The sequence below is a fragment of the Mustela nivalis genome, assembly GCF_964662115.1.
Source record: "Mustela nivalis genome assembly, chromosome: 8".
NCBI lineage: Eukaryota > Metazoa > Chordata > Mammalia > Carnivora > Mustelidae > Mustela > Mustela nivalis.
In genome coordinates this window covers 34,903,987-34,916,834 of record NC_139027.1, presented here as the reverse complement: position 1 = coordinate 34,916,834, position 12,848 = coordinate 34,903,987, and the positions used below count along the sequence as shown (strand labels likewise).

Below are 12,848 nucleotides of genomic sequence, written 5' to 3'. Positions count from 1 at the left end.
TTGCTTACTTTCTGCTCCTGCCACTGGAATGTGAGCACCGGGAGGGTAGATATTTTTGAACGTTTTGTTCGCTGTTGGGCGACTGTCATTTTTGAAGTACAGCAGGTGCTTGAAAGATGTTTGTTGAATGAGCGAGCGGGTGAATGAGGACAGGGTGTGAGCGGACAGGGGGGCGGTTCGAGGCTGGAAGGGTCATCCAGCCCTAGAAGGCCTGTTAAGGGCAGTGGCCTCTATCCTGAGAAGCAGGGACTCCTCACACAGTTTCAAACATAGGACAGGAGCGGCTCGATCCCATCTTCCATGTGAGTGAGCGCACAAGAGGTGGTCAGGCAGTACATGCAGCTGAGTTTGGGGATAGCTTTGGATGTGGCGGTGGGGGAAGGGAGGCGTCAGGCTGGTTTCTGTCAGGCAGCGGGGTGAGATGGGGGTCCTGAAGACCCCCTGAGTGAGTGAGGCTGGAGAGGAAAGCTCAGCAGTCCGTTCTGGACCACTGAGAGCTGGAGGGACCCCCAGAGCCCTCACGGGGTGCTGGCAAGCAGGGCGCTCAGAGCAGGGTGCTGGGCTACTGGGTGGACACGTGGGGGAAGTCATCGGAGTGCAGACTGGTTGGGACAAGGGGACAGTGAGGGAGACAAGGACCCAGGGCAGGGATGGAGCGAGCCTGCTCCCTGCCCAGGATCAGGAGGACACGGGTGCCCAGGACAGTCGGAGCTGGAACCCAGGAGAGTGCCCGGGGACAGCGAATATCAAGAAGAGGAGCAGGCAGGGCAGGGTGTGGGGCAGGCATGGGGAGCTGGGTCAGGACACGTGACCTCCTGGCCTGCGGGGAGTGGATGGGGCGGCCCTTGGCCCTGGCCATCGCTGACCCAGGAGCCTCCCGTCTCCTTCCAGTTCTTCGCCTTCATCACAACCCTGCTCTACATCCTCCACGCCTTCAGCATCTACTACCACTGAAGCGGCAGAAGCCGGGCGCGCGGTGGGGAAGCACCCCAGTAGCACCTACTATGGGCCCCCGAAGCTCGCAGTCAACATCGGCCGCGTGGGTGACAAACAGAGCATCTGCAAGACCCTCAGTGGGCTGAGGACAGACCAGCTTCTCACACGGAGGGACATAGTCGCACTCTGGCATCTCCATTTGGACATTTTAATTCATTATGGTGAATATGACAAAGATTGGGGGGCGGGGGTGTTGTTTGCTTATTTGTTTGGTTGGTTGGTTTGGGTTTTGCCTGGGCGAGAAACTGTCCCTTCTCACAGGGAACCTCACTCTCCCGGAAAACTGATATCTGACGTCCTCACAGGGGAGAATCCCATGTCTGCCATTTGTCACACCTGTTTGGGGATTCTACCTCAGCAGTGAGGTTCCCCCGGAGCAGGTTTAAGGGAATACTTCGTCTTGTTTTGTTAAAATCAAAATGGTGCTGCCGATGCCTTCAGAAGAAGACCCACAGGCCTGGATCCTGATGCATGGTCCTGACCTTGTTTTGGAGCGGTGGTCCAAATCCGCTCTCCCGTGCCCCCCGGGGAGCTGATGGGGGACGAGCCACACAGCCCACTCCCCCCCAGTTCCACTCCTCCTTCCCTGTTCTCCCCAGTTTGGGGATTCAAGGAAAATCTTCATAAAAGCAACTTTGAGGATAGATTTGTGGGGAAAATAAGTGACTGACTACAAAATTGTTATGAAGTAACACCTGGGAGAGGGGTGGAATGGGGGGAGGGGTGGCCTGCTTCTCCACAAGTCAAGCCTGTCAGAGAACTGCAAGGCTGCAGGACACCTGTGCCAGGCCTCCAGAAACCTGCCTCCTGAGGACTCGAAGCCACCTTTTCCCTCAGAAAAGACCATCAAGGAAATGAGGCAGGACATTCCAGGCAAGGATTCTTCTGTGGGCTTCTGTCCCACACCGTGGGACACGTCAGGAGGCCAGAAAGGATTCCTGTCCCAGGGTCCATGCTCTTCAATGTGCCCCCAGGACCCCCTGCGTCCCCCCGAGTGGCACCAGCTGCGTGAGGCCTCATTCAGGGAAGGGCTTGCAAACCCCAACATGCAAAGGCCTCCATGATTTGGGGTCATTTTAAAACAAAAGGGGGGGTGTTATGCATACAGAAACATAAAATCGAGGTGCTTGATGTCAAAGTAAATGGTTTTCAAAAGGAAGCTGCGCTCTCTGGCCTGTCTTCCTCCGTGCAAGGCTTCCAGTCCCCATCCTTCGTCTGAGCACCAGACCTCCTGACCCCGGCGAGTGGGACACAGCCCCACAGCCACACGTGTCTGCTCTAGTTTTGAAATGAAATAAATTATTACGGGAAGGGGACTAGTTTCAGCCGATTCTGGGGCTTACAGTTTTGTACTAATTTTTTTACTGCTCCTGATGGGGGTGGGGGGCGGGTACGGGGAGCCACCAAAGAGAAAATTCTGGCTTCTTCTTGTTGACCACTCAACTCTCCAACCACCATGTTATCTTGAAAAGCCACCATGTACCCCTCATTTTATTGCCTGGGATGATTACTGTTCAATATTTACCGAGTAGCCATATCCAAATAAAAGTTGTTTGTATAGTAAGAAGTATTAAGTTGGTCACTTTTGTGATGTTAGCGGCTGGAACTGCCCCACACATCCTGAGAGCAGTTTCACCCAAACACCCAGGGGAGGGTCTGAGGGCCCAGCCCACCAGCCTTGCTCCTGGGGCAGCTGCAAGGGAGGCTGAGTTTGTCTCCAGGACTTGGAGCCTGTGCCATTTCCACTTCAGTAAGGACAGTTTGAGTGCAAGTTCCAGAAACCAAATTCCCAGCTTAGGCAAGGCTGGGGGTGCGCTAGCTGGGCCTGGGAGGCGAAGAGGCCCCCATAGACACAGTGGACCCCTTGCCCGGCCCTCTGTGCCATTCCCATTCTTCCTGACAGAGTGCCATCCTTCTCGCTTCCCACAATGCAAGGCACCCATCCATGACCCACAGTGGACCAGACCCTGAGCCCCAGCTCCCCCAAGTTCACTACAGTGGCCGTACCGCCCAGCCTGCCAGCACCTTCCAGTCCCGGAGGCCAGCTTCCTGTCTGTAGGGCTCTTCCCAAGCCCAGAGACCTTCCAGTCCCTCATCACTGGGTATTGTGGGACCTGGGTCCCCAGAGCCAGGGACCACCCCCAGGAACACTTGGCCATTCCTCCAGCCATGGGTCAAATTCTGCCCCTCCCTGCCCCCATGGTGGCGCCATGTCAGGAGGGGGCCAGCTCAGTCCTGCTGTTGCCTCCATGCCCGTGCCAGACATTATGTTCCCTCCTCCTGGGAACACGAAGGCCCAGTCCCTCTTGCACAGGAAAAACCCTTGTTAATCTTGCAAGAGATCTTTCTCGCCCCCTAGAGTTAATCACTCTCTCCTTGGGTTGCCTCTGCTCCAGGGGTGTGTGCCGCTGTCGCAGAGTTGCCCCATGTGCCTCAGGGTCTCCCTGACTAGACTACGAGACCATTAAGGGCAGGGCTTTGGCTCTTGGATATTTTACCATCATTGCCCTACCCTAAGCTCCCTGGCTGGCCCTGTTCTGCCCCTGTACGGTTGACCAAGATGAGGACTTGCAAAGGCCACAGCCGGTCTGCAGGGACTGAAGGCAGAGCTGGATCCTGAGCCCTCCCTGTCTTCACCTCCAACCCACAGTCTGACATCCCGAGCAGAAAAAGCTGTTCTCCGCTCGGTCCTCTACTCCCGGACTCCCATGGGGCAGTTTAGCTCCTTCCATCCTAAAACCCTAGAACCTCAACCACAGTGAAGTAAGCCCAGTCACCACCACCAGGGCCAGGCCAGCTCTGGCAGGCTGCGGGGCCCCGAGCCAGGCGGCGCTGTGTCTGATCAGAGCTACCTGGCTTGGCTGCCTTGCTGGTTCTGAGTCCAGCATGCAGTCGGGCTAATGAAAAGGTTAATGACCCTCTATCAGGGAGCCCTTCTGAGGCAGCTACTCAAGCCTGGCCTCCAAAACTGTCTGAACCAAGCCTGAGAGGCACGAGGATTGCAGGCCAAGGCCAGCTGTGGCCTTGAGTGTGACGAGGCAGGGTCCTCTGTATTCTCTGCATGGAGAACCTCGGAGCTGGGGGCAGCTGCTCTTTGTCAGGTGTTGATTCCTTACATGGGCACCCACTCTGACCTCTGGGAAGAAGGAAATGCAGCGGACAGTTGCCTCAAGGTCAACTCCACAAGCTACCTGCCCCGGATCCTGAATTGGGAGATCATGGAGGGCAGGGAGGAGAGTCCAGAGGATGCTGCTTCTGCATCTTTCTGTAAACTCGGGCAAGGCATGCTGCTGCTTCCGAACCTGTCCTCTCCGTAAGCTGGGATGCGTGGGTACCCCCACACCATAATGTCTAAGGATAACACTTCAAGATGGAGAGGTATCAGCATGAGGTCACGCCAAGGGGAAGTTGGTTCCAGATCCAGCCGGTTAAAGTGTTCATACCAACCTGTAGGACTGTCAAGGTGTGTTTATGTCAGGTCATCTCAAGGAGCACACAGGGGAAGGGGCGGCTGTGGGGCACAGGGAGAAACAGTGTGGGCAGTAGGTTTGGGAGCCCACGAAACGTAATCGTTATGGACTTGTTTGAACGAAACTGGCAGGAACCCATGAGACACCCCTGAGGTCACGTCCCTTCTTTCCGCAATGATAGAAAACAGCCTCACCATCATTAAGATGATGGGACTATTTCTCCTTCCTGAGTTAAGACTCTTTTTTAATGGATAATCATTCAGGAGCCAGATGGAGGTGGGGAAAAGGATGAAAGCGTTCGGTGCAATTACCCAGGTATACCACTGGGTGGCGTCTGGGTTCCACTCTAATACCCAGAGAGGTCCCGGTGAGAGCAGGTGGCCAGTCAGAAGTTGCAGGACCCAGATGGGATCTTTGGGAATCTCACCAGGGAGGGAAAAGCCACTCCAGCACGCACCAACACCCACAGTCTTGGGTACGTGCCTTCTGTCTGCCTCAGGCTACTTCGCTGTTTACTGAGGTGTGTGCGAAGGTGTCCACAAAGGCTGTCTGGGGCCACTTTCTCGTCCTAGGGAGGCAGACAGGGAGGGTGGAAAGGAGAATCAAAGAGGGAGACCCCCAAGACACTTTCACGTACCAAGAGGGCAGTTCTTGCCACCCAAGTCGAATCCCAGGGGTCCCGCCAAGCCAGGCTCCTTTGGTAAGGATTCAGGAGACACAGCAGTGGGAGAAGCTGGGATCTTCCGGCAAGGACAGAGCCCTGCAGGAGCACATACCTTCTGGGAGCAACCATGATGTCTGCTTGCAGCAAAAATTCAGGTTTAGTTGTGTTGCAGGCATTTTTGCTGTACATCTCCTGGCCCTGGGCCGAGCTTGCCTACTCTTAAGAACATGAGGTGGGTGTGGCAGGGACCAGAGGGCTCATGTCCTATAGGGACAAGGCAGTGGCTCCAGCTGGAAGTAGAGGGGAGGAATTTATGAGAGGTTGCCTAGAAAATGGGACCTCGAGGAAGTTACCAGAATGATTAACTGTCAGCCACATATCCTTTCCTGGCCTAAAGCCACCCGGCTGGAGTTTTAAAGGATAAGATGCGGCCAGGTGGGGAGGGCAGTTAGGATAGGGAACAGTGTAAGGATGGGTCCCGGAGCTCAGAGCAGCCCTGTTTGAGGAGCCAACGGTAGCCAGTTGGCTTGTGTGATAAAAGGGCTAGTCATACCTCCAGGCGTCCCTGGGTCACAAGATTTAATATTCGTTTTTTTTTTTCTTTAGATCTTATTTATTTACTTGAGAGTGAGAGAGCAGGAGTTCAAGAGAGAGCACCAGGGAAGGGCACAGGGAGAGGGAGAAGCAGGAGCCCCCTGAGCAGGCAGTCTGATGTGGGACTCGATCCCAGGACCCTGGGATCATGACCTGAGCCGAAGGCAGATGCTTAACAACTGAACCACCCAGGCACTCCAAGATTTAGTATTCTTTTTTTTTTTTAAGATTTTATTTATTTATTTGACAGAGATTAAAAGTAGGCAGAGAGGCAGGCAGAGAGAGAGGAAGGGAAGCAGGCTCCCTGTTAAGCAGAGAGTCCCACATGGGGCTCGATCCCAGGACCCTGGGATCATGACCCGGGCCAAAGGCAGAGGCTTTAACCCACTGAGCCACCCAAGTACTCCCAAGATTTAGTATTCTTTTTTTTTTTTTTTAAAGGATTTTTTTTTAAAATATTTTATTTATTTATTTGACAGAGAGAAATCACAAGTAGATGGAGAGGCAGGCAGAGAGAGAGAGAGGGAAGCAGGCTCTCTGCTGAGGAGAGAGCCCGATGCGGGACTCGATCCCGGGACTCTGAGATCATGACCTGAGCCGAAGGCAGCGGCTTAACCCACTGAGCCACCCAGGCGCCCCAAGATTTAGTATTCTTAAGATGACATTATTTCCCCAATTAACCAACAGATTCCACACAATCCCTATCAAAACCCCAATGGCAGTTTTGCAAAAACTGATAAGCTGACCCCCCCCAATTCATGTGGAAATTTGAAGGACCTGGAATAAACAAAACAATTCTGAAAAAGAAAAACAAAACTGGAGGATTCACATTTCCAAGTATCAGAACTTAATATGGGGCGCCTGGGTAGCTCAGTGGGTTAAAGCCTCTGCCTTCGGCTCAGGTCATGATCCCAGAGTTCTGGGATCCAGCCCCACATTGGGCTGTCTGCTCAGCAGGGAGCCTGCTTCCCGGTCTCTCTCTGCCTGCCTCTCTGCCTACTCGTGTTCTCTGTCTGTCAAATAAATAAAATATTTTTTTTAAAAAAGAATTTAATACAAACTATACTAATCAATATAGTCAGGTACTGGTAAAGGTTGGACATATGGAGGAAAGGAATACAAGTGAAAATGCAGACTTGAATCCTCAAGTTTATGGTCAACTGACTTTTGACAAGAGTGCGAAAACAATTCAACGGGAGGAACTCATCTTTTTGACAGCCAATGCTGGGACAGTTAGATATCTACGTGCAAAGAATGTAGGTGGAGCCCTACCTCACACCAGATACAGAAATTAACTCCAGATGGGTCAAAAACCTAAAACGAGAACTAAAACTGCTGAAGTCGTATGAGAAAATATAGGAGTTAATGTTTGTGACCTTGGATCAGGCAATGTTTTCTTCAATGTGCCAGCAAAAGGACAAGCCAAAAAAAGAAATAAAGAAAGAAAAATCAGATTTGTTGAAAAATTTAAAGCGTATGCTTCAAAGGACACTATTAAAAGAGAAAAATGACAACTCACAAAATGGGAGAGGATACGTCCAAATCAGGTATCGGATAAGGGACTTGTATCTGGGATATAAAAAGAACTCTTGCCACTCAACAATTTTTTAAAATTCCCACTAAAATGAGGACAAAGGATCTAAATGGAAGAAGATACACAAGTAGTCAATAAGCATGTGCCCAGCATTTTAACTTTACTCACCAGTCCAGAAATGCAAATTAAACTCACATGCTTATCACAACAGTGATAAGCAGATTTGAAATAATGATGACGCCCAAAGCAGGCAGGGAGGCCGAAAACCCAGATCTGTTCTACATCCCTGATGGAGTGTGAGTCGGCACGGCACAGCGCTCTGCAAGACCGGACGTGCTTCCTCTATGAGAACCGCTGGCTGCCTCCTGGGGGCTTATCCCAGAGAAATGAAACCTACATGCACACAAGTGCTCTCCTCAGCTGTATCTGTAGTAGCCCCCAACCTGGAAACAACCCAGATGTCCTTCAACAGAAGATGGTCAACCGGGGCGCCTGGGTGGCTCAGTGGGTTAAAGCCTCTGCTTCAGCTCAGATCGTGATCCCGGAGTCCTGGGATCGAGCCCCACATCGGGCTCTCTGCTTCCCGGAGCCTGCTTCCCCCGCACCCCCTTCTCTGCCTGCTTCTCTGCCTACTTGTGATCTCTCTCTGTCAAATAAATAAATAAAATCTTAAAAAAAAAAAAAAGAAGAAGAAGAAGGTGGTCAACCAGCTGTGGCACGTCCATAACACAGGGTAGGACTCACTCATGAAAAGGAATGAATTATTGATACAGACTCTTGGAGGAGTCTCTGGAGAATTATGCTAGATCTAAAGGGAAAAAATCCCCAAAGATTATATACTGTAGGATTCCATTGAAATAATACTCTTAAAATGACAAAAATAGAACGAATTAGTGGACTCCAGGGTTAAGGACGGAGTGGGGTAGGAGGGAAGCGGATATGGTTATAAAAGGACATGTCGGGGACCCTCCTGTATGTTGACCGTGGGGATGGATAGGCAGTATCTGTAATCCAACCGGGTAGAACTATTTACGCAGACACACACACACACGAGCACAAGTCAGCCGGGGGACATCCGAGCCTGACCAGCAGGCTCGTGAACCTGCTCGTGAACCTACCAACGTGAACATCCTGGTCGCGATACTGTTCGACGTTGTTGCATGATGTCATGATTAAGGAAAACTGGGCAAAGAGCACACGTGATCTCTCTGCATTTTTTTCTTACAACCTCCTAGGCATCTACGATGGTCCAAAATTGTGTGTTTTGTTTTGTTTCGAAGTGTTTTAGGCCAGGAGGCCTGAGGCCTGGGATCTGGCCTTGGCAGCTCCTGTATGAGTCACTTGGGTGATCCAGGGCAAGACACTTCTCTTCCATTTCACTTTGTCTCCTTACCTGGAAGGTAAAGGCTTCTACATCCCCAAGGCATCCAGCAGTGTGGACAGTCGAGTCACAGCTGTGGATTTGGTGTGGCCTGAGGCCACGGATGAGAGACTGCTCAGAACAGACAGGCCCGTGGGAACGTGCCCTATCCCCGCAGGGACTTGGGGTGATGGGGGCGAGGGGTTTCAGGGCCAGGCAAGGCACAGGATGAGAGGTGCTGGGGAAGAGGAGTCCCAGCCTGGGAGTCACTCGTGCTGCAGGCCCAGGACCAAGCTAGCCGAGGGCCAGCTGTTCCGTGTTAGGATGACGTGCCTGCTCCCTGTGCTTGGCAGAGAACCCCGCCGTGGCAGGGGCAGCAGGGAGCAGAGCGGAGAGTGACAAGAAGGCTGCCGTGGCCTTGTAGAGACCAGGGCCCACATCAGCCACGCACTTGGCTGAGCTGGCCAGAGTCCAGTTTGGAAAACAGAAACCACATTAAGTATTTCCCAGAGAGAGGATTTAATTCGGGGACCTGTGACAAATGGCTTGAAGGGCTGAAGGAGTAAAGAAGGAGCATGAGAGGTAACCAGAGATTAGTAACTGCAGGAGGTCAGCACAGCCCTGAGGGCCAAAGCGGCCCACAAGGGGTTGGGGTGACCCTGTAGCCCAGGAGGGCATCACTGCTGATCCTGCAGCAGGGGGCCAGCTGCCAAGGGAGAAACCACCAGAAGCCCCTGGTGCCCATAGCTGCCTGTGTCAGCTGGAACTACTTCCCTAGCAGAGGGCAAGAACAGAGGTTCTCCAACCCCACCATCCCCCCACCTTCCAGTGTCCTGCCAGAGCCTACCACTGGCAAACAACACAACACAAGCAGTCAGGAGCCTGGGAGATGGTTCAGACCAGAACAGAGGAAGGCCAGAGAGCTGCTGTTTGAGAAGTTTGAGTCTCCAAATACACAGCTTTTTGTTTCCACCTGTGTGTGTGCAAAGACACCACACACACACACACACACACACACACACAACTCTGCTATATACTTCCCTTTAGATGTAGATGTTATTTAGAATATTCCTATTTTTACCTTACTTGACTCCTAGAAGTCACTGGTTTTCTCAAAGAAAAAAAAATTCTCATTTAGAAATAATAAATTGTAGGCATTTAAAAAATATTTTAGGGACTCTTGGGTGGCTCAGTCAGTTAAGCGTCTGCCTTGGGCTCAGGTCATGACTCCAGGGTCCTAGGATCAAGCCTCTTATCAGGTTCCTTGCTGGGGTTGGGGGGGGGGTCTGCTTCTCACTCTCCCTCCCCCTGCTCGTGCTTTCTCTCTCTCTGACAAATAAATAAATAAAATCTTTAAAAAAAAAATCTGTCAAAAAAACAATCCACGATGTAAAAAATGAAACAAAATATCACCTGGAACGCTGCTAGCCAGGGGCGGCCAATGTTAGTATTTTGGTACAGGCGCACCCTTCCTGGCTGTATTTGTAAATGTGACAGGGTGACAATGGGGTCTTGGCACGTCCAAGGAGAGCAGATGCTGCCAAGAATCCCCACGACAGGAAGTCCAGCCAGCCGGACTCACCAAACGGGTGCTCTGCTAGCTACTATTGGTCCGTTGCCCACTTTGATGATGAAGGGAAGGCAGGAGGGTGCTCTCAAACCATCAGGAGAGCTGCCACAGAACTTGGTTGGGTCCCCTGGAGTGCAGGGAGGTGGGCAGCACCAGGTCTGTGCCTGGGAAATCAAAGAGCAAGAGCTGTGGTGGGAGCTGCCTCTCCAGGAGAGCAGGGAGAGAGAGAGTCGTGGAGGGAACACAGCCTTCCACGGATGCCAGGGGCCAACCCGTGGCGGGGTGGGGGAGGTGGTGGGGAGACATAGGAGTGGGATCTCCAAGGGTCCTGGGAGGACCAGAGAGGCACAAAGACCTCCCCTAGGGGAGTTCAGAGTAGGTGGACAGCCGGCAGCCCAGAGCTGAGTTGCAAAGGGCCAGCAAAGCAGGAAACCCCATTGGGGGACAGCAGGTGGAGTCCCCCAGCACAGGGAACTTCCCACGGCGGTACCCTTACAGGACTCTGGTGGCCTAGGATTCTGTCTTTGTCTTCTAGTTCCTCTGCGTACTGGTCCTGGGCAGAGGAAAAGGGGTGAAGGTGGGGAGAGAACAGCTATCAGATAGAAGAAAAGACAAAGTGAGGAAGGGAGGACATCTCTGCGTTTCTGCCATGCCCAGCCCTTTCTACAGGTGACCAAAGCAATCGAGAAGCAGCCACATCTTAACTCCCCTCTGTCCCTTTAGCTCACTTTTTGGGGCTAGTTCTCACCTGGTGGAAAACCCAACAGGGTGTCAGGTCATTTCTTAGGTGATCAAGCCTGGCTCCAACCCCACCCATATCCCTCCCTCACCTGCTACAGCCCGGGAGGGGTGACACGGCAGGCTTCTCCCCTCGTCCTCACACCCCTGCTTGCTAACCTAGCTTCTGACCCTCCTGGGAGAATCAGGAAAGAGGGCAGAATGGTGGTGGGAAGGACTCTAGGAGCCAGGTCCTGTGGTGTGATCCGGCCCTGGCTTTCTCAGGCAGGTGTTTGCAGGATTTCTACGGAGATTCCCCACCCCGGCTCCTTCCTGCCTTTCAGGGGCTTCGCTGTGCACCCTTGGCCGGCAAACCACCACTGAGGAGGACGTGGCTCTGTCCAGTTTGGGTGCTTTCCGAAGAAACTTGGGCTGCCAGCTTCCCCACTCCTCCCAGCACCCCCATGCGGTCCTCTTCCCACAAGAGCTAACACCACCATTCCAGCCCCGTCCCTTGCCTCCTGGCCCCGGTCTGGTCCATGGCAAGCCTTTCTGGCACCTGGGTTCCACCATGAAAGCAGACTGGCCAGCCTGTCACTCCTCTTAGGGTTCTTCAAGTTTGAATCTGAAACCAGTCTATACACCCCTTACACTTCCGGGTCACAGGTCAAACTCTTCAAACAGGCTCCGGAAAGCCCTTGACTTGATACCAGCTCCCCACCTCTGCCCTCACCTCCTCCCCAACAGCTGAAGAACCAGATTTCCCAACTTCTTTTTTTCTTTTTAAAGATTTATTTATTCATTTATTTGACAGAGAGAGATCACAAGCAGGCAGAAAGGCAGGCAGAGACAGAGAGGAAGGGAAGCAGGCTCACCGCTGAGCAGAGATCCCAGAACCCTGGCATCATGACCTGAGCCGAAGGCAGAGGATTTAACCCATTGAGCCACCCAGGCGCCCCTGGACTTCCCAACTTCTAAAACAGATGGCATTTGGCCCCTCCTCGTTCTCTGCTCTAGGGTCCAGCCCCTCCCCTGACATGCAACCTCTCCTGTCTACGGTGCCTCCAAGGACATTTCCAGGTTCATACGTGCCGCACTCACGTGAAGCCAAATGACTTCACACCGTGTCCACTCCCGGAACATCTTCCCACGTTACTGTGTTCACGCTGTCATTTCCACATGGCAGATCCCAGAACACCTGCAAGGCAGGTAGGTCAAAACCCCTGGTAGGCTGGCTGGAGGCGGCCCTCTGTTCCTGCAACACCTGCCCGGGGGAGAAGCCTCCCAGGGCCTGACCACGGGCTGCTGGCCCCTCAGGCCCGCTGGGCGCCTCCAGCAGCACCTTCGCTCCCACCCCAGCCCTCTGCTCTGCCGGCCTCTCTCCTCTCTGCCTGTGCAGCCACAGCCTAGCAAGATTCAGAGTGAAGAACAGAACTATTTGAGAATGAATCAAACTCATAATAATTGTTCACATAAATGTGTGCGTATCTCATGTTCTAGGTGTCTTGTCAAGTTCCAGAGAGTGTGGCCTAGTACAGATGGAAATGTGTCATCAACTGAGGTCTGTGATTTTAAGTCAGAACATCTGAAATTTACCAACCGTGTTAAAGTATTTGAGAAAGGTTGGGGCGCCTGGCTGGCTCAGTCGGTGGAGCGGGCGACTCTGGGTCTCAGGGTGGCACATTCAAGCCCCATGTTGGGTGTAGAGATCACTTAAAAATAAAAGCCTGGGTGGTTCAGTGGGTTAAGCCTCTGCCTTTGGCTCAGGTCATGATCTCAGGGTCCTGGGATCAAGCCCCGCATGGGACTCTCTGCTCAGTGGGGAGCCTGCTTCCCCCTCTCTCTGCCTGCCTCTCTGCCTACTTGTGATCTCTCTCTGTCAAAATAAACAAATAAAATCTGTAAAAAAAAATAAAATCCTCTAAATAAAATATTTGCAAGAA

The 12,848-nt window shown here is 52.6% G+C and overlaps 1 protein-coding gene across 2 annotated transcripts in view; it reads left to right on the top strand.

The window, feature by feature from the left end:
• Positions 1–2,560, top strand: part of LOC309870842 (MAL-like protein) — a 29,391-nt gene extending 26,831 nt beyond the window's left edge. For both annotated transcript variants that reach the window (XM_082743339.1, XM_082743340.1), the window contains exon 5: positions 892–2,560. In XM_082743339.1, coding sequence (XP_082599465.1) covers positions 892–954 — 63 coding nt within the window. In that variant the 3' untranslated portion in view covers positions 955–2,560. The remainder of the gene's footprint in view (positions 1–891) is intronic.
• The last annotated feature ends 10,288 nt before the right edge of the window (positions 2,561–12,848 follow it).